The sequence below is a fragment of the Sinohyriopsis cumingii genome, unplaced genomic scaffold (genome assembly GCF_028554795.1).
Source record: "Sinohyriopsis cumingii isolate HCF-2022 unplaced genomic scaffold, ASM2855479v2 utg000744l, whole genome shotgun sequence".
Lineage (NCBI taxonomy): Eukaryota > Metazoa > Mollusca > Bivalvia > Unionida > Unionidae > Sinohyriopsis > Sinohyriopsis cumingii.
This window is the reverse complement of record NW_028315928.1, coordinates 905001-927987: the sequence shown is the minus strand read 5'-3', so window position 1 is coordinate 927987 and position 22987 is coordinate 905001. Positions and strand designations below refer to the sequence as shown.

The 22987-nt window shown below is 35.3% G+C and overlaps 1 protein-coding gene across 1 annotated transcript in view; it reads right to left on the bottom strand.

The window, feature by feature from the left end:
• Nucleotides 1–4159: 4159 nt before the first annotated feature.
• The window catches only part of LOC149773246 (acetylcholine receptor subunit beta-like 1), a 57579-nt gene continuing 38751 nt past the window's right edge, over nucleotides 4160–22987 (bottom strand). The window contains exons 2-6 of the mRNA XM_089946556.1: nucleotides 18842–18990; nucleotides 14281–14325; nucleotides 12127–12236; nucleotides 9049–10072; nucleotides 4160–7447 (exon numbers count right to left, since the gene is read on the bottom strand). Coding sequence (XP_089802682.1) covers nucleotides 7262–7447; nucleotides 9049–10072; nucleotides 12127–12236; nucleotides 14281–14325; nucleotides 18842–18990 — 1514 coding nt within the window. The 3' untranslated portion in view covers nucleotides 4160–7261. The remainder of the gene's footprint in view (nucleotides 7448–9048; nucleotides 10073–12126; nucleotides 12237–14280; nucleotides 14326–18841; nucleotides 18991–22987) is intronic.

Here is a 22987-nt window from a genome sequence, read left to right as displayed (position 1 = left end):
CGCAGTCAGAGTCGCAACAGATTTATTTTATATTTCGAGTAAATATTTAGAATCTGTTATGGAATTTATAAGTAGTGATGAACGATGGAGTTCGTGGAGAATAAAAAAAGAAATATTACACAATTATACAGAATCAGCAGATGTTCCGATGAGACATTTTTATCGTAAGTGTAATAAAATATCAGAAATGTCGAAAGCGCCGTCAGTGAATGATCCAATAACTAGATATAAGACAGTATATCTTAATGGACCTGGTGGATGCGGCAAGACGACTCGAGCAATTAATGTTTTTAGAAATTCAGATATGATCGTGCTGACACCCACACATAGACTTTCACGAGAGATGAAACAACCGCAAGTACAATCATGCACGTATCATAGCTTCTTTCTGTGGCGCGGGGATACATGGACTCCTGAACGAATGGGAGAAACATATATACCTAAAATAATTATTTGGGACGAAATATGTACGGTGTCACTGAATACATTAGAAACGTTTCTTGATTGGTTGTTGACGAAAAATACCGCTATAATAATGTGTGGCGATCATGGTCAACCGCCGCCTTTTGTTGGACCATCTCCACATGATTGGTTACAAAGTTTCGTCGATTATTACGAAGAAATAGATGATGATCATAGAGCTCTCGATGAAAATTTAAAGGAATTTAAAAAACTATTCAGATTACAATCAAACAAAATTCAGTGTGAAATAATACGCGGAGTAATCTCAGAGACCTCAATGAACGATTTTTTAAATTTATGGAGACCCAGCGATTTGATAATAGCAAGCAGAAAAATAATCAGAGACGATTTACAGCAGCAGTTATTTCAGCTGCATAAAGAAAAATATTCACAATTGCCCGTACCGATATGTTATAGACCATCAGATACACGAAAACAGAATATTAATGTTGATATTCCAGGGCAGACTGAGAAAGAAAATCTCGTATTAAATGATATTGTAGCTGTTGATATCAGTGTGGTCGAGGATGCATTACGCGCTGACAAATCTCCATGGGTGTTGGGATACGCTATGACGATCCACTCGTCTCATGGATCAACTATTTATGATACACAAGTTTGGATTGTAGACGATCGTATTGAGTGGTCAAATTTAGTCGTACTGAATTCGTTTCGGTGGTGGTAGGTAAATTTGCCATATGGCTTGATTGGATAACCACGCTTCAGCAGGAGAATGTTTAACCGCTGCTGCATCAGCAAGTTTACTAATTGCTGCTTTACCTTTCCAGTATCCTCTTGGTGAATAACAAATTAATTCCATTATATATTACCAGCCCCTAATACGAGTTTACCTTTCATCGCAGATCTTACCAACCAATTAGCTAATTTTTCTTTGATATTTTTATTTTTTATAGAATCTAGCGCATGAATTAATTTCACATCTGCAATATGCCTATCTTGTAGATTTTTACTTTTATACGCAAAATCATGAGCGTGACAAGCTCGATCAATAGCGTTTATTGGTTCCTCGCCTGGTTTGGTTGATCTTGATTATCAAGTCTGATATCAAGCCTGGTACCAGGACCGCAATAATTATATCCTGGTAGATGTTTTTCTCCTGGTTATTTAGCCCATGGAGCACCTGGAAATTTTGACATCATTTTAGCAATATCACCACCGCGCTTATTAGGTAAAAATGAAAATTTCTTTCTACCGCACACAGAACATTTTCCACCATAAGCTATTTTTTTATTTTTTGTTGTAACCGTAGCTAAATCAGTAGTTGGAGTTTTAGATCTGCAGCGTAAACAATATATATTCATGTTATAAAATATATGGATATAATTGATTTCTCAGCAACTCGGCGACGAGAGCCAGTTAAACACCACCCTGCGTTACCAAATTCCATCAGAATGATTATCATAGGACCATCTGGATCGGGTAAGACACAGTTATTACTTAATTTGATAATGAGATGGTTGAAATGGGATAAATTATATTTGGTAGCACCATCCGTTGATGATCAGAGGTGTTATGAAGTATTTAAAGATTTCAATGAAAATGCAAGATTACTGGACGAAGATAATGATGTTATAGAATTTATAACCGATATTGATGAAGCGCCGAGCGTTGATGTTTTAGACGGATTTATTAATAATTTAGTTGTGTATGATGATGTGATGCTAGATAAACAACAAATGCAGCCAGAATATTTTCTCGTGGCAGACATAAAAATACAGATGTGATCTATGTTACTCAGCGGTATACACAAATTCCGAAAGTGATCAGAGACAACTGCAATATTTTAGTTGTGTTCAATGGCGTAGATACACACACACGATGAGAAATATTCATCAAACTTGGTGCAGCGGTGACATGGATTATAATAAATTCAGAAATTTCTTTTCACGAGCGCAAGCTACTCCACATGGATTTATAACAATAAATTTACATGATCCAAGAACAAGATATCGTGTAGGTCTTGATAAAATCTTTTAACGTTTCTGATTTTAAAAAAAAAATAAAATTAATAGCAGCAGAGAGGGCGCCTACCAATATTGGTCGTCTGGTGGAAAAATAAAAATAAATAAACACGTAGAGTACTTTATTTTTCAGTTACTATTTCGAACTAAGGTTTTATTAATACAATCGGCTATTACAAAAATAAAAACATCACAGGAAGCGTTTATTTGTAAAAAATCTGGACCTTTCCACGGATTAGATTTCCATGAAAGTTTTTTTTTTTGTCGGAATTCTTGGGTCTGTTCGCCTACTCTGCTCCTTGGCGTCAGGGTTGAATTAACCCATATAACCATTACGTATCACCTTAAGCCCACATATTATGTAGGCTGTCCATTCCACATTGAAGTAAGAGCTGAGCGACCTTCCCTCCTGTTATCCCCATGCCCCTCAAAACCCTTAATCGGCCCTGATAGGTGTCTCATAAACCTTAATCCGGCCATGATTGGTGTCGTTATATATCTGATTCATATAATCAGGTATCCTAACATGAAAAGTGGAATTCTGGGACAGGCTATTTCCTCTATGTTTGGTATATTTTACCAGCATATAATTATTATATCATGTATATACCTTATTTTTCGTAATAGAATTCCAGTGGGTTTTGCATACATCTGATAGTTATTATTCCTTGTCTTCGACATTGCTTCGTCCTTTTTCGAGGAATGTGTGCGTTGGGGCGCTGGTGCACAAGATGTAGACGATAGATGCCGTTACTCGCGGCATGGGTTCCATTTCTTCTTATAGCGAATTATTACTCTCTAATCTGTTAGGCTTTATTGGTGTCATTTTACTCAAGCATGAATTAAACCCATGCCGCGAATAACATGCCCTAACAATCAGTGCCCGAGCAAATTAACCCAGATCTACCGGCGCATCATGAATCAGAAAACGGGGTCAGTGTTAATCGCTAGATTAGAAGACGGTTGCTCTAGGTCTTTCATCTTCTTAGATGGATGCTTGATACACGGGTAAATACGTTAAGGGATATTTAAATAAACAAAGCTTTTTAATCATCTACGAAGTTTGTAAATATCAACAATTATACATGTACGTGTTTTGATATAAATTATATCACTCTTACGAAAACTCTAAATCCTCAACCCATACAGCTTTCAAAAGAATTTTTGCTAAGGAGATGTAAACCGATGTAAACCTTTTTCAAGATAGCAAAAAGAATAGTTCTCAATGAAGATAAAGACATGCATAAGCACATGACACGTGATCTGCTCACTTTATGTTTATTTATGCTATTTAGTTTTAATGCATTTATTTGGGAAATTTTTACTTTCATACTCTATGCCAGGAATAAAGTTTCATTACATTAATTAAATTTAAATGCATACAATTGAAAAATATACATGAATACAATTTAAATACATTAAATTTAATATACTAACAATTTCAGCTGTGTTATGGAGATGGCTAATATACTAGGACTTAATTATTATCAGAAATATCTTCTTGGAACGAAATTATTAAGCCAGTCTATGGAGGAAGCCGGGTTAGAGAGGGGCTTATTTACGGAAGTTTCACTGGAGAGAGTTGTAACTTAAATTCGTGTTCACCGTTATTTCTGAAGAAGAAAAAAATCAAATTCCTAATAGACTTAATCTAATAATTTCTAAAGCTGTCTCGCCTGTGTATGATCATAGGATAAGAAATAAACATGTGAGAATTTTTTATACAAATATAATTATTTATTCACATTACCAACTCAGTAATTACATATTTCACATGAGAAATGTTGAACATTTACTCGAAGGATAAAGTGCTAATAGCAGTATAGGAACCATGCCCTGTAAGTGTACCTATTTTAGGACATCTCAGTCTTTCCAGTCATGTCACATCATAGTCATAGAAAAATACTATAACTTTCGTTTTTGGGCTTAGTACAAAATTGTACAAAGATGATAAGTGCGAGGAGGAGAGAACAAACGATTGCTAAAGAAATGAATACTCCTACAATATAAATATTTTGTTCGATACTTTAGGGTAAGAAAATGTATCGCAGGACAAAAACAATTGCACCAGTTGAAAAACAATACCTGATTTGGAACAAGCTTCTGGTAAAAGTTAATACTGACTTAGCCATTTGAAAGTCAATATATTTTTATCATCACTAAATGCATATTATCTTCTCTCCACATTCTTCACTCTACAACCCTAATTTTGACTCGTTATACATTATTATATTTTACACGCTTTGCCTTCGGAGATCATATTCATTTCATTCACCACTGAATTACAACGGACGGTGAAGTCAATGAGGGCAATTAAAAATCTACGATCAAGCTTAGTGAACATTATTTTGTACACCTAGACTCTAGAATGGCCTATTTTGATATTATTTCGAAATGTAGCTTTGACTCTCTTGGAATTCAAACATTATAATAGGATTGTAGACCCAAATAACACTATTATTTCATATCAGACAGTACGCGTGTTCCGTAGGAAACACCACCCACAAAAATAACCTGATGCAGGAAACACTTGTTTTAGCTATTACAGTTTTGGACATTTGTAGATCTTTGTATCTTTAAAGCTAAGAAAAGGGAGAAAAGCACAAACTAACAAACAGACAAAAACCTTATGATGGTCGATTCTTCGTTAAGTTTTGAAATATTTCTATGGAGAAAATATTTTAAGAGTACCCTGTAAGTAAAGACTACTGGAAATTTCAATTTACTCGCAGTTTACTTTAGCGATAGTCCATGTCCAATTATTTCGTTGCTTTTATATTTCGTGATCTGCAAATTTTCTGCGTCCAATTTTGAGGAAAAAAAGTGGAAGTTTAAGTTTGCAAATAAATTGCATTCGCAAATTTCACGAAATAAGTGGCAAAAAGTGAGTTTACGGTGCATTATAACAAACGAACAGAAGAAAGCAGGCTTCATATAATGAAAGCATTTATGGAAATTTTATAAGAGAACGCATTCTATGAAAAATGTCTTAAAATTTGTTTCCAGCTTGTTTTAAAATATTAAATATTGCCAAAATAGTACATATTGGATATTTATTCGCTTTGGGCGGGTTTGATTTCATGTTCGTTATAGAATGTGAAAAATTTGTATTAAGTGATTATTTTTCGGCTGCAAATTATCTAGTGTCCATAAACATTTATGACGTCATTCTTTCTTCAGATTAAAAGTTCAGAATGCACACTTACATTCAGTATCTCCTGATAAAAATATTTTATTGCATAGATGTGTCTATCCAATCGCATTGTAAAAATTCGTTATGCTAAAACTACGCATTATTGATTTCAAATTAGATATAACTACTTTAACAGAGATTATATTTATAACAAAATACATAACAAAATGTAACTGAGGTCTTCCATTTTTTTCTGTCATAGAACATACCATCACTGTATAAACTTCAACTGTGCTCTTCCAGTATCTCTGGCATTCTTGGACGTATATGACGCAGATTTCTGTTTTTTTAAATTTTAATTCTTGTCTTTGCTCTTTGCAGATCTCTGACACCTTTGATCGTGTACTAATTCATGTCTGTCTGCCATTAAGTGCTTCGTCTTCCTGAATGTGTTGTCTGCAATTCTTTGCATTTGCACTTTGGAGCTATATTTGTAATAGGCACCATATAGCCTGTATTGCGTTGACATACCGTTAAACCCTATTAAATACATCCAACCTCTATAACGTTTAATATTTACCTAATTTCATCATTTGTCCTTTTATCTTTTATCTTACAGTACTTCATGTTGATATGAATTTCGAAAGGTTAACCTTCCTAATGTTTGTGCAATCATTCAGTTTTATCGTTTAGATCCTAATAGACATTAGTGCGCTGATGCATTGCTAAAACGCTGATACATACATACATACATACATACATACATACATACATACATACATACATACATACATACATACATGAATACATACATACATACATACATACATACATATTTACACACACATACATACATACATACATACATACATACATACATACATACTCTTGCATACATACATACACACACATGCATGCATGCATACATACATACATATATACGCACGTACGTACGCACGCACGCACGCACGCAAACACACACATACATACATACATATATACATGCATACACACATGCATGCATATATATATATATATATATATATATATATATATATATATATATATATATATATATATATATATATATATATATATGCATCAATCCATCCTTGAAGACATACATAACGATACAAACTTGATCGTATGTTAGAGACCTGTAGTGTACCTGTTTTATATAATATAATATATGATTTTAATAACACTGGTTACCGTAAAAAAATGTATTCCAGACTTACATGTTAGTGTACGGTTTGCGATAGATGAAATAATTCGTTCTTTTGCGCACATGCATTTCTGTAATCACATCAATTTCGCCTTAGAAAGATGCTGTAAATATTTCCTGCCATAACGTTTTTGATTTTATGTAAAAACCGATTTCACACCTTATAATGCTCGTGAGAAAAGTTATATTAATGGTTTATATACACTTGTATATTTATATACTTGTACTGCACACTTTCAATTCAATATCACCTGAAAAAATGAGATGCACGTGACGGACTCTCTGCTTTAAGTGTACAATTCTACTAAAAATAAACCTTTGCTATGAAATAATGTTCCACTGTTACTCCATCATGTATAATTCTGTTTATCAATATCTGCTCTGAAATATTGTACCGCTATTACTCCATCATGTACAATTCTATCTGTCAATCTCTGCTCTGAAATAATGTACCGCTTTTTACCCCTGCAGTGCTTTTCTCCATAAAGCATTTATATTTTCCAGAATCAGGTCCTGGTCAACAAACTCCAGTATATGCGGGGCCTCCATGAGAATTCCAAAGGTGCCTCCTAATGTCACTATGAGGAAGACACACAAAAGGAAACGGTCTATAACCCTGGCCACGTACTTCCAGTCATCTAGCACCTGAAAAATGCAGTATGCGATGATTGACTATCCACATTGAATTAAGGACGGTCATACATAATGTTCCTGACGTGCAACCGTACTTATTGAACTCATATGCAGTTGAAAATCCTTGAGATAACATAAGCCCAGCAACAAAATATTTCAGATTCTGTACTACAAGAAAATAACTCTTCATGTTATTGACTGTTTGAAAGGTTCAGTGCTTTACATCTGTGATTTACAACAAAAAATGATCCGCATTTAGCGTAATGCCTAATAAGGTTAATATTCCGTTTTTGTCTGTTTCTTTAGCTTTTTGTAACTGCCGTAAATGCGAGTGACTTGTGGAGTCTCAGTAATATAATGTATCAGGTTGGTAATGAAAGTTTGGGTGTGTTTTTAGAAACCGAGAAATTATAAACGTCATTCTTACTATAAACGATGCCAATTTTGTTATTTGAAAACCATAGGAAGTGAGGAATGTTCCTTTGAAAAGAAATAAGCTATCGCCAATAAACTGCAGGAATAAGACGCTTCCTTTAATTTGTTCTATAAGATCAAACTAGTTGTAATTATTTCGAACAGGGTATTCAAATAATCGTACACAAGCAAGAAATATCTACTTTATATTAGCCTAGATATTTTGTGTAATCTGTTACTCGTGCTGAATAAAAACACCCAATCGACATTCACACAAAGTTCTGTAAGATCTGGTACCATTGCTGTTAATAAAAACACCCAATCGACATTCCCATCATATTTTATGTGACATGGCACACTTGCTGGAAATAAAAACGGGTACCCAATCATCATTCACCCCATCGAGTATGAAATAATACTGATCGTTCAACGACAATCTAATTAAAATCAGATCTCCGCTGTCCTAAGTGAAGATCTGACGACGACCGCTTAAGGGTCATATCCAGGTGACCTTTGAATTAGCAATGGAAATGCAGGTTTCACAAATCTGAAAGTGAAACAATATCATGCAATGTACATTCATGCTCTTCATCCACAGTGCTTTGTCTCCAAACACGAATATATAAGACCTCATTTGATTGGGTGATGCAATTAGCGATTATGGTAATAACATAGGTTACCAGAACACTATCCCTAAGCGGTCGTTGTCAGATCTTCATGTATAACAGCGGATATATGATCAGATTGCATTCTACGACTAAACTTTGGTACCTACTTATTAGGCATTTAATATACTTTATACTTCTTTAGAAACTGCAATCATTCTTAAGGTTAAAACACGTCCACACACTGGTGACAAAGATTAGGTCATTTAAGTTTGTAGCGAAATAGTTAATGCATTTTTTTAAATATTAGCGTCGGATAGTTTTCGTTTTCTGTAGTCGATACAAAATAGGTGGATCTTCTTCTTAGTCATATCATTTTTTACCAATTCAATAAATGGCTTAAAATTTCAAAAGACTTGAGTAGATAGACTGAAAAGATAACAATTCTTGGTCTTTACGGTATAATTATTGGACAAACAAGCATCAATGGTTTCTATTGAGAATATAAGAAAACGGAATGTAGAAGGAAAGGAAGACACACATATGGCAAAAACGGATCTTTAAAATACGAATTTCGATCGTAAAAATTCTTACCGCAGTGTATCTTTCCTCATTCTGCAAGTGACAGCTTATGAATTTCAAAGCGTCAGCTGCTTGGTGTACCTCTAGATTTTGCATCAAAGCTTCGACCGAGGTTGTTTCGCTTTGATTTAAATCTTCTGATTCAGGAGATACGTTAAGTCTACAGTTCGGATGATGTATTTCTGTCAGTTCTAACATGTCAGCAGCTCTTCTGTGCTGCGCTGGAGTTGTTGTGTGTGTAATATCAGGCACTCTGGAAGTCGAATGTTGAGTTGTGGAAGACACTGTAACAGGTTTATAAACCCCACCCTGCTTCCATCTCGAATTATGATCTGGTCTCTCCATAAACAAAAATTTCGGAAGCAAATACAGAAACAAAAAGCGTACCCATTTTGGCATTTTGTGCGTTCTTGGCGTCCTAAAATTTCTGTTTAACACAATAACTGTTAAGCTAATTCCAAGAATATTCATAATGAAAGTGAACAGTAAATATTTGGCTATCAATGGAATAGTTACTGAAGGAGGTAAAATCTTCGATACTAGCAACAAAAACACAACCAAGGCCAGAAGAATGGAGATACATAGCGTTATCTTTTCACCAGCGTCAGCAGGCAACAGAAAGACACATACAGTTACAAAGGAAATTAAAACACAGGGTATTAATAAATTCACTGTATAAAACAGCGTTTTTCGTCGAAGATATATTTGAAATGTCACCATGGCTTTCTCCTCATTCGTACTTGGATTTGTAAAATTTTCTATAAACGCCGGACACTTTACTATGTCCCAAGTGCCACTTTTTAAATAGTCTGACATATCCAGTGACGGTATTCCCTTGTAAAACTGGAAGCTGAGCTGATCGCGACGAAAAGTCCATGAACCGAATTTCATTTCACACATTTGCTGGTCAAAAGGGAAAAACTGGACGTCAATCTCACATGAACTAACGTAGATTGCCGGAGGAATCCAATTCACATCGTCATCGGAATACAACACGACGTTGGAGAGGTAGCCGACTTCATAATTACCATCTGCACTGTAAATTGAATAAACATGTCTTTACTTGCATGTTTTCAATGCGTCTAGAAAGGTACTGACTATGAAGAATACATTGAAGAAAAGAATATGTATTTTCAGCAATACCTTTTTGAAGTTTTCTTTGCTTAATTGTTATCAAGTTACCAGCTATCATTTGTACTATCTGCAGTAGATATGTAGGTGTCATTTCTTCCAACCATTATTCTAACTTGTTTTTCATGTAATATGCTAGTTAGGTAGGTGTCAAACCATGTATATTATATTCACCGTAATAAATACCATGATATATAGGGGAACAGATTAACATGGATATGCTAAACTATATAACAAAATATTTATTGCCATATGAAAACTCCTATATCAGTAACACTGTCAGTATTTATATATATGTATCATTTGCCAGATAGACAAGACAGGTTATCTAATAATCTACATCGGTTATTGGCCGGTTAGACAAGACACTGTATCTAATAATCGGCATCTGTTATTGACCGGTTTGACAAGATAGTTTATCTTTGTGTAATCTGGATTTTTAAGGTAGCTTTAACAATGTTTCAGTCATATCGCTACGATGTCTGCAGTCTGGCAGTTTATAGTGATATCTAGCACTGTGGGCATCATGTCGCAGACATGTAGCATGATGTCCCACACAGTCACATTATCCTGACACCAGGCCGACCAGTCCTAACATTAACCTCTTAATGCTGAGCGCCAAGCGAGGCAGCTGTTAGTACCATTTTTGTAAGTCTTTGGTATAACTCGGCCGGGGATCGAACCCAAGACCCCCCGCATCCGAGGCGGACGCTCTAACCACTAGGCCACTGGAATGGTGACAGTGTGTCTAATAATCGACATATGTTGTTGACAGGTTAGACAAGACAGTGAATTTAATACTCGACATCTGTTATTGACAGGTCAGACAAGACAGTGCATCTAATAATTGACATCTTTTATTGATCGGTTAGACAAGACAGTGTATCTAATAACTGACATATGTTATTGACCGGTTAGACAAGATTGTGTTCCTAATAAATGGTATGTATCATTGGCCGGATAGACAAGACAGTATATCTAATAACTGACATTAGTATTGGCCGGTTAGACAAAACTGTGTATCTAATAATTGGCATATATCGTTGGCCGATTAGACAGGTCGGTGTATCTAAAAATTGACATTATTCGCCGCTGACCAATATGATACAAGTAAAAAAATTCATCCTCATTTTTAACTTAGAACAGCAAAGTTCTTTGACCAAACACTGATCCATAGACGAATCACAACAAAAGCTACAATCACACTTTGCACTTTTTCGTCTGCTCACATGTAGCGATTATCCCTTTAAAGCAAATCAGTTTCATTCGATGTTGTCAAACAGTAGCTCTGGAGAAACTGTATTTTAAAAGTAGAAAGACAGTAACAGAAGAAAATGGCTGAATAAAGGCAATATTGCTTATTGTAAAAGAACCATGTTGAGTCTCCTTAAATATAATTCTTTCTACGTTATATGGGATTTTTTGTTTGATTTACGTTGGCATTTAACGTTTAATCTGACGATTTCTTAAAGCTACAATAGTCCAACCCATGAGTTTTTAAATACTATGCGACCGGTTTACTTTCTTACATAGACCTGCAAACGAACAAAGAAACGAAAATCTTTGCGAACAAAAAATGCGGAGATTTATATCTTAATACCTTGAATACATATGACCATCTTTTTCTGATGGAATAATCAAGAAGAATAAAAAAGAATTATATTTTGGAGCTAACCCTGGAGCATTTCTGGCTCATGGGCTAAGTCAAACCATTTTTCTGCATCTTTGTCCAGACACTGTAAGCAGGATTTTAATGAACCGTGAAACTAACGCTATTTTCTGATAAATGACAAACAGGCAAATTAAAAATGGTACGGGTTCCGCTCAGTTTAAAAAGAATTAACAAAGTTAACTTTTTTACATGCTACTGAGCTTAAAAATGCTAAATATGTATTGTGCAAATTTCTGTTTTAACTGCTATTTCACTATAATATCGGAAGTCACAGATATTTAACTTACTTGTTGAACAGAACAATATCTGGCTTCCATGCCTTTTCAGGTCTGACGCGAGTGCTGCGAATATTTCCGTACTCTTTTGGATTCCATTTTAGCTGGTAATCATCCCAATACTGCAAACAAAAGCCAATCAGAATAGATCATTACCAAATTTCAGATAGGTGGGTATTTACAGAGTGATAAAAAACATTAAATATTCATCATCGCCATCGTCTCCGTCCTTGCCATGTCTTCTATAGAATGCTTGTCAAAAGTATTTTACTCTCATCCTTATAATCGTGACGAGTTCACTTTTTGTTTTAAGTTTTCATGTTGGCGTACAAAAAATGGAATAGTTTTCTATTACAGTGAACATTGTAACCAGACTGAGTATGTACTAATATTCATGTTGGGGAAAAAGTAGTTATTGTATCAATCTTTGAAAACATTTATTTCGCTTCAAGCACTACACATGATACGAATATACAACAATCAAATACATCTAAACGAAGACACAGGTAAAGGAAAACATGAGGTGAAATAATCATCAATAAAATGTTACCAATTCTGACGTATTTTTTTGTTTCCAAACTTTCACTTTTAGAACATACTTGAATTTAAATGACCATAAGCAGATGTATGCCTGCAAATTATTACTCGAACACGAGACTAGCATTGGTAGCCAAAGAGAAGCACGTGGGCTTGAATATTACACAAATGTTCAGGTCAATTTTGATCTCAGTAAACAATATTTCATCGATATTTTCACACGCAAATATATTGTATTACAATCGCATATACACAGGGTTTTATTGCAGACAGAACAATAGTCTATTGGCACATGCAATTTCGATGTATATTAAAAGATAAAACATAGGAGACAACCTGCTGGGACTTTCCTAATCAAGTTGGAAAACTGGAAGACAAAGCCGGATGTATGTATGCTTACATCGTTATACATGAATAAACCTTCTGGTTGAAATAAAATACTGAATGGCATCCTGAACAAAAAAGCCTCAGCATATGTTGTTTTTTTTCCATATGGGACTAGATGCTTTGATTACAAATTACTCTCAAACATATGTTACAGCTACACATTACTCTCAAACATATGTTACAACTACACATTACTCTCATACATTTGTTACAACTACACATTACTCTCAAACATATGTTACAACTACACATTACTCTCAAACATATGTTACAACTACACATTACTCTCAAACATATGTTACAACTACACATTACTCTCATACATTTGTTACAACTACACATTACTCTCAAACATGTTACAACTACACATTACTCTCAAACATATGTTACAACTACACATTACTCTCAAACATATGTTACAACTACACATTACTCTCATACATTTGTTACAACTACACATTACTCTCAAACATATGTTACAACTACACATTACTCTCAAACATATGTTACAACTACACATTACTCTCAAACATATGTTACAACTACACATTACTCTCAAACATATGTTACAACTACACATTACTCTCAAACATATGTTACAACTACACATTACTCTCAAACATATGTTACAACTACACATTACTCTCATACATATGTTACAACTACACATTACTCTCAAACATATGTTACAACTACACATTACTCTCATACATTTGTTACAACTACACATTACTCTCAAACATATGTTACAACTACACATTACTCTCAAACATATGTTACAACTACACATTACTCTCAAACATATGTTACAACTACACATTACTCTCATACATTTGTTACAACTACACATTACTCTCAAACATATGTTACAACTACACATTACTCTCAAACATATGTTACAACTACACATTACTCTCAAACATATGTTACAACTACACATTACTCTCAAACATATGTTACAACTACACATTACTCTCAAACATATGTTACAACTACACATTACTCTCAAACATATGTTACAACTACACATTGCTCTCAAACATATGTTACAACTACACATTACTCTCATACATATGTTACAACTACACATTACTTTCAAACATATGTTACAACTACACATTACTCTCAAACATATGTTACAACTACACATTACTCTCAAACATATGTTACAACTACACATTACTCTCAAACATATGTTACAACTACACATTACTCTCAAACATATATTAAAGAGGATCTTACCATCTGAACCCACACGTTGGTTTTCATCACTTGATTTTTCTCATCCTGAAATATCAATCAAACGTTATTTCCAAACATTTAATCCATATTTTATCTTTTGACTTACAGAAGTAACTTATATTCTAATAATTCATTAAAAAGGATAAATCTGTACACACTGTAGCATGCTTGATAAAATAGCTTACAGATCTGTACACATTGTGGCATGGATGTTAAGAAAGCCAAGAGATCAGTACACACTGTGATATGGATGTTAAGAAACCAATAGATCTGTACACACAGTAGTATGGAGGATAAAAACTCCTTTGATTTATACACACGGTTGAATGGATGATAAAAAAACCTTAACATTTGTACACACTGTAGCATGAATGATAAAAAGCCAAAAGATCTGTACACACAGTAGTATGGAGGATAAAAATGTGTAGATATCTGTATACACAGCAGTACTGATGATAAAAAGGCCTTGAGAAACGTTTGCACATTATCATGAATGATAAAAACGCTTAAAGATATGTATGAACAGCAGTTGTTGTTGTTGTTGGGTTTAACGCCATTTTTCAGCACACGATAGGCTATATATGGCGGCCAGTATTAATGGTGGAGGAAGAACCAGGGAAAACTCCGGAAAGAACCACCGACCCACGAGAAGCTACTGGCATGCTTTCTCACATACCCACATTGGCCGAATCCGAGACTCGAACCCACGCAGACAGAGGTGAGATGGCAGTGATCCGTAACGGAGAGCGCTTTAGACCACTCGGCCACTCGGGGCCCCTATGAACAGCAGTATGGATGATACAAAGCCTGGAGATATGTACACACAGTAACATGGATGAAAAAAACTGGAGATGTGTACACACAGTAGCATTGATGATAAAAAGCCTTTAAATATGTACTATCAGTAGCATTGATAATAAAGAAACAAGGAGATCTATACTCACAGTAGCACTGATGATAAAATACCTTGGAGATCTGTACACACAATAGCATGGATAATACAAATGCCTTAAGATTTGTACACTCATTAGCATCGATGATACAAAGCCTGGAGATATGTACATACAGTAGCATGGATTATACAAAAAGAATGGAGATCTGTATACACAGTATCACAGATAATAACAAAAGCCTTGTGATCTGTACATATAGTAGCATGGATGATGAAAAAGCCATGAGATCTGTACACACATTAGCATGAGTGATAATAACTGCCTTTAGATCTGTACCCACTGTAGCACTGATGGCAAAAAAAAGCCATGAGATATGTACACACTGCAGCATGGATGATAAAAAAGCCTGGAGACCAGTACACAAGTAGCATTTATGATCAAAAAAAGCCTCGATATCTGTACACACAGTAGCATGGATGATAAAATAGCAAAGGGATCTGTACACACAGTAGCAAGGATGATAAAAGCCTGGTGATCTGTACACGCAGTAGCATGCATGATACACATGAAAATGAGTAGTGAACCATACATTTCGATCCCAAATTGCCTACAAAAACATAAGTATGAACAAAACATTCCTTAGCATGCAAATCAGGTTTCAATTAGTATTTCCGTTACATCTTACTACCACTTAGTTATACACATGTTATTTCAATATAAGGCACTGAATGGGATATACCTATGGTAGTGCTACTGAAGTATAACCCAATGTAGTGCTATCTAAAGATATATCTAGGGTAGTGCTATGTAAGGATATACCTAGGGTAGTGCTATGAAAGGATTTACTTAGGATAGTCCTACTGAATGATATCCCAGTGTAGTGCTATGTAAGGATGTCCCTATGGTAGTGCTATGTAAGGATGTCCCTATGGTAGTGCTATGTAAGGATGTCCCTATGGTAGTGCTATGTAAGAATCTATCTAGGATAGTGCTATGTAAGAATCTATCTAGGGTAGTGCTATGTTAGAATCTATCTAGGGTAGTGCTATGTAAGAATCTATCTAGGGTAGTGCTATGTAAGGATGTCCCTATGGTAGTGCTATGTAAGAATCTATCTAGGATAGTGCTATGTAAGAATCTATCTAGGGTAGTGCTATGTAAGGACGTCACTAGGGTAGTGCTATATAAGGATGTACCTATGGTAGTGCTATGTAAGAATATACCTAGGAAAGTGCCATGTAAGGATGTACCAAGAGTAGTGCTATGTAAGGACATCCCAATGTAGTGATATGCAACGATGTGTCTAGGGTAGTACTATGTAAAAATGTACATAGGGTAGTGCTATGTAATGATGTACCTCGGGTATTGCTATGTAATGATGTACCTAGGGTATTGTTATGTAATGATGTACCTAGGGTAGTGCTATGTAAGGATGCCCCTATGGTAGTGCTATGTAAGAATCTATCTAGGATAGTGCTATGTAAGAATATATCTAGGGTAGTGCTATGTAAGGACGTCACTAGGGTAGTGTTGTGTATGAATCTACCTATGGTAGTACTGTGAAAGGATGTCCCTATGATAGTGCTATGTAAGGACGTCACTAGGGTAGTTCTATGCAAGAATCTATCTATGGTAGCGCTATGTAAGAATCTATCTAGGGTAGTGCTATGAATGAATCTACCTATGGTAGTGCTATGAAAGGATGTCCCTAGGATTGTGCAATGTAAGAATGTACCTAGGGTAGTGCTATGTAATGATGTACCTCGGGTAGTGCTATGAAAGGATATTTGAATGTAGTGCTAGGGAAGGATGTACAAAGGGTAGTGCTATGTAAGAATATACCTAGGAAAGTGCCATGTAAGGATGTACCAAGAGTAGTGCTATGTAAGGACATCCCAATGTAGTGATATGCAATGATGTGTCTAGGGTAGTACTATGTAAAAATGTACATAGGGTAGTGCTATGTAATGATGTACCTTGGGTATTGCTATGTAAGAATGTACCTATTGTTGTGCTATGTAAGGATATCCCAATGTAGTGCTATGTAGGAATGTACCTAGGATAGAGCTACATAAGAATGTACTTATGGTAGTGCTATGGAAGGATGTACCAAGGATAGTGCTATGAAAGAATGTACCTAGGGTAGTGCTGTGGAATGACGTACCTAGGGTAGCGCTATGTAAGGACATACCTAGGATAGTGCTATGTAAGGATGTACCAAGGGTCGTGCTATGGAAGGAAGTGCCTAGGGTAGTGCTATGGAAGGATGTACCTAGGGTATTGCTATGGAAGTATGCACCAAGGTAGTGTTATGTAAGGATGTACCTAGGGTAGTGCTATGTAAGAATGTGCCTAGGGTACTGATATGGAGGGATATATTTAAGACTGTGCTTGGTGGATGTCTTTCTTTTCTAATAAAAACATAAACCTTACGTTGACATTGATATTAATCAGTCTGCAGATCTCTTGTTCGCATCATCAAAAGATGAACCTAATAACCCCAAAAGAGTTTACAATTTTGTGACACGGATGTCTACTGTCTACATTCCCTTATTCGTCGAGTCAAACTGCAAACTGCACAGACCCAGGTTTGCCACCACAGATCTGGATCTGTTCTTTACAGTTTGTTATGAGTACTCATAAGAACAAACACAAAAGATCTGTTGGCGGATTATACGACGGCAGATTATGATCTATATTGTTTGCAGCTGGACTTGGCTTTTACCTGAGTATGTACGGTATCTCGTCCAAGGATTGTCTAAATATGTCATGTAGGGAAATCAATGGAGCTGTTTACACTTTTCTTGAATTAACGATAATTGTATTGCTGCAGGTTTGATAACTTGTGTGCAAATGCAAAATCTGATAAGAACAACTAACAGCATGCACGCATCGGGAAGCAAATGCATAAGTAAAAAAAAATAAACGAATGGAGACAAGAAGAAGAAAACCCAACTAAAACAGCCCATATATGGTCAAAATGGAGTAATTTCTATCACGCACTTATTGTACAAGTTTTATATTAATACAGAAGTAGTTAGCCTGCATAGCAGGTTTCAGATTTAAAACTTAGATAAGTTTCTAAACCCTCCTTGTTTAAACAATAGTTTTTGAAACGCTTCAAAACAGTATACAATTTGTTAATGAAGTTAAGACTTTTATAACGAAAGGCATTGTGTTGTCTTGTCCCCTGTACATTGGTATACTTACAATTTGAATATTGTGTAGTTTTGTTCCTGTACATTGGTATACTCACAATTTGAATATTGTGTAGTTTTGTCCCTGTACATTGGTATACTTACAATTTGAAAATTGTGTAGTTTTGTTCCTGTACATTGGTATACTTACAATTTGAATATTGTGTAGTTTTGTTCCTGTACATTGGTATACTTACAATTTGAATATTGTGTAGTTTTGTTCCTGTACATTGGTATACTCAATTTGAATATTGTGTAGTTTTGTTCCTGTACATAGGTATACTTACAATCTGAATATTGTGTAGTTTTGTCCCTGTACATTGGTATACTTACAATTTGAATATTGTGTAGTTTTGTCCCTATACATTGGTATACTTACAATTTGAATATTGTGTAGTTTTGTCCCTGTACATTGGTATACTCACAATTTGAATATTGTGTAGTCTTGTTCCTGTACATTGGTATACTCACAATTTGAATAATTTGACTGAGCTGAATGCTCATTTTGACAACTAGGGTGTCATTAATGTTCCTCACGGGACGGATAAGGGGACTGTACCGGTTACTGTCAAATAAGTCCTCTACCAGGCACTCGCCCCACTGCTGAGCATCAATGTCGCCTGGATTAAAATTGAGAAAAATAAAGATTAATTATTACTTAATAACAATAATAATAATAATAATAATAATAATAATAATAATAATAATATTTGCTGGTACGTTGGAACGCGAATAGACCAAGTAATCGTTCTAAATAATGCACAGAGAAAAAGATTATTAAAGTACTGAGATTGCCAGAAAAAGGATACACTCTGGAAGTTTCCAATCCGGACCGGACTCCTAAAACATTATAGCCATTACCTACTAGTGACCAGTTTTATTTTTCTTTCCTAAGTCCCTTACATCACTGAACTTATTTTTCTTTTCAATTAAACATAAGTTTTATTTATTGATAAATTGTGCGTTATGGCATGTGTCTTTATTATAAAATTTGGTACAGCATTTAAAATTATCGAAAATACATTGTACGTGCTGATATTAGTGACTCAAGTACAAATATATACAGATAATAGCACCAGACCAAAACTTTTATCTCGCGAGATGTTTTACTGAAATTAATCGCCATTTGAATAAAACATTGCCGCTGGCAATTTTAGCGATTGCTATCGATGGATAATTTTCACATATAATTGGCATGTATTGTTTATAAACACCTTATCACTTCTCTCCCCTAACCCTTCTTCATTATTAGAAGATCAGTGTTGTGTGTCGTTCATGTTGCATTATAAGTTGTGTAGCAACAGGCGCACAGGTACTAAAGCCAGTATGTATTAAGGATGGAAAGAAACGGTCGATTGATTCAACTCCTCTTACAGGCGTCATGATTTCTCATGAGATCAATAGGCTCATTTCTATGATGACATATTAATCACTCGGTGCGTGTATGTGTGTGCGTGTGTGTGTAAATATGTATGTGTTTATGTTGTGCGTGTGTTTGCTTGAACTTTCATAAAATAAATGGACAAACAAATGGAAGGTAGCATCAACTTCAGTTGGATGGCTAGATTTGTATTTCGGTGTCATCAACGTACAATTGGTGAGACACTGAATGATGATAAATGAAACCTGAGAGCGGCTGAGTGTACATAATGAAGAGAACGGGTCAAGAACAGACCCCTGTGGAACACCACAACATCGATCAACTGGGCTGGTGTGCATTCCATTTGCGGACACAATGTATGTCCTGTTGACCAAATAGGACTTGAACCACAGTAAGGCTGTATCATGAATGTCAAATACATGCTGGAGACGGTGAAGTGATATATCATGGTCTATTGTGTCAAATGCTGCAGACAAATCAAGGAAGGTGAGGACTGCAATCTTTCCGCTATCCAAAGCTGAGAGGTCATTAACTACTTTCAGAAGGGTAGTTTCAGTACTGTGGCAAGGGAGATATGCAGACTGTACATTGCTAAAAAGATTGTTTGAATTCAGATAAGATACAAGATGGTGACATATAAATGGTAGCTAGATTGAAATGTTGCAAACAAGAAGTAAACGATGTAGCAATCGGATTTTTATCAAAACTGTCTTGGTGTGAAGAAACGATTTGCATTATTAATTATTTTTCAAATTCGGGGTGTCGTTGCGGGTCACATTAAGTAAATAACCCTACTGGCCGTATGCGGCCCGCGGGCCGAGTGTTTGTGAACCCTGACCTAAATGGTCGACTGAAACGCGGACATATTGATTGATGTTTATGTTAAAGTCCATGAAACCTGCACATTTCAATCAAATTAGGATATATTACTCCATTATTTGTATCCTATGTCCTTCGGAATTCTTTTGAACTGTAATTATTGAAGAGGATAAGGGTCTAAGTAGACCAAAACTAAGTCTAGGCTTCAGCAAGTATAGAGACTTAACACTATAGGGCTTCATTGTACGTAGAAATACATCTCTCCACACAGCTGTTTCACTAATCAAAGACTCTAGGTCAGCATTCTTTTCTAAGTGTCTTTCCTCATGTACAAAATCATCTACCATGTTTACAGCTTGCATACAAAAGAAGGCATATCTAGACACGAATGATATTAAACCGTACACTTAAACCAGAATAACGCATGTCTTCTATGTCCGCGTTTACTCTAGTTTCTAACACGTATTTTTTAACTTTACATTAGTACTGTTTACTACAGATAATAAAAAATATCGAAAATAATGTTTAATTGGTAATTTACGATACGTATGTTGACATGCCCTATCCAGATTGTATTCATACGTCAAACGAATAAGCTATCATATATTCAGTACATCGTTTCTTTAAATACATATTCTTATATATACTTATATAAAAAATGAAAAGAATAAGATTTCAAAGTTCTTTTCTGTAAAAAAAATCTAAACCATAAGTGATGAACGGGAAAACTTAAACTAGGCATATACCTGGTATATAATAAAGTGTGTATAGAAAAAGGACCATTCATATAATACATGCAATTTTCCAATCCTTCTTAATACTGAATGTATGACCAAAGTTGTTAATGTAACAAGTTTCCTAGATTCTTTCGTTTTGTTAATACTCGTAGTCATGGGCGCCAGCAGGATTTTTTGCGGCGGGGGGGGGGGGGGGGGAGTCAGTCACGGCCGGGAGAGTTAGTTGCGTAGTTAGTATAGTAAGCAGTCTGAAACTAAAGCTTATATTTACTAAGTGAAGCTTTTTGAACAGGATCTTATGAAATATTTCAGCTTCATTTGCATAATTCAACTTGTCGGAATATACCCCTCCCCCCCCCCTTGACCTATGCTGCGGGCGCCCATGCTAGTAATTATAGACAGAATGATACGATTCTACCACATTTATCTATAATTTTATTTTTTAAATCAATTTGTACAGATTCTTAAATTCAATACTTCCTTATATATATTCACTTGAAGATGTCTGGAAAATATACAGCGTAGATATTCTGACAGAACCTAAATTGCAACAGTGTTTTAACAAGTGGGTCAGAAGGTGTTTGCTGTGTTTGGTTTTAACGGTAGTTGTGAACCAAACTTGTGACTGTAATGGTCATGCCAGAAATATGCTGCTGTATTTGGTTTCAAGGGCACTCAAAAACCTAAATAGTAACGGTGTAACCAAATAGGTCAGAATGTGTTTTCTGTGTTTCATTTTAACGGCACTTGTAAACCTAAATTGTAACTGTGTAATCATGTAGGCCAGAAGGTTTTTGCTGTGCTCGGTTTTAACTTTCAACACGTCACTGGTTATATCATACTGAGGAAACGGGAGCTGAGTGCCTTTCCGAATGAATCACTGCCGTAGACTCAGACTGGCATAGACGGGTGTCGAACGTGCGATCCTTGCAGTATGAGCTTGGCACCCATATCAACTGAGTTACAGCTGCTCCCTTGTAAAGAATTAACAGACAAGCTATGCTCGATCCATGTTTAATGATAATATTCTCTCGATCCGTGTTTCAAGATAATCTTACATCGATCCGTGTTTAAAGATAATCTACGATCGATTTATGTTTAATGATAATCAGTGATCTATCAGTGTTTATGATAATCCATGATCGATAATTAATGTTCTGTTCATATTACAAGTTATCAAGTTTAAAAAAGGCTTAATTAAATAAAGCGGAAGGATTTTTGTTGAGGCATGGCCAAAGGTGCTTCGGTTTTTAATATCGTCTTTGTTATTCTTTAATTAAATTTTACCGTGTGAATATTGAGTGCAAAACGTCTTAGTAAGCAAATATCGTTATACGACATTGAAATGCCAATTTAAACATGAATATACCTCTGCTTTATTCTAATTGGTTTCTTGTAAACGTTATTGATATTTGTCAAAATAAAAGCGTCAGGTGAATATAATGGTAATTTAAAAAGGAATGTATGTGACATGTTAAAGACTAGTGTTTTCTATTAAGTCAATATTTGCCATACATTTTCACTGACCAAGGTTTCAAGAGATAGGTATTGTTGGAAAAATGCGATATTAAATAGTCCTTCACCAGGTGTAGGTCCTGCCACCAATAGTGCTGAGCTTTTGTATGTGGTAGCAAAATAGTGTCTTTGTTGTAATTATCATGATAGATAAAGGTACGAATG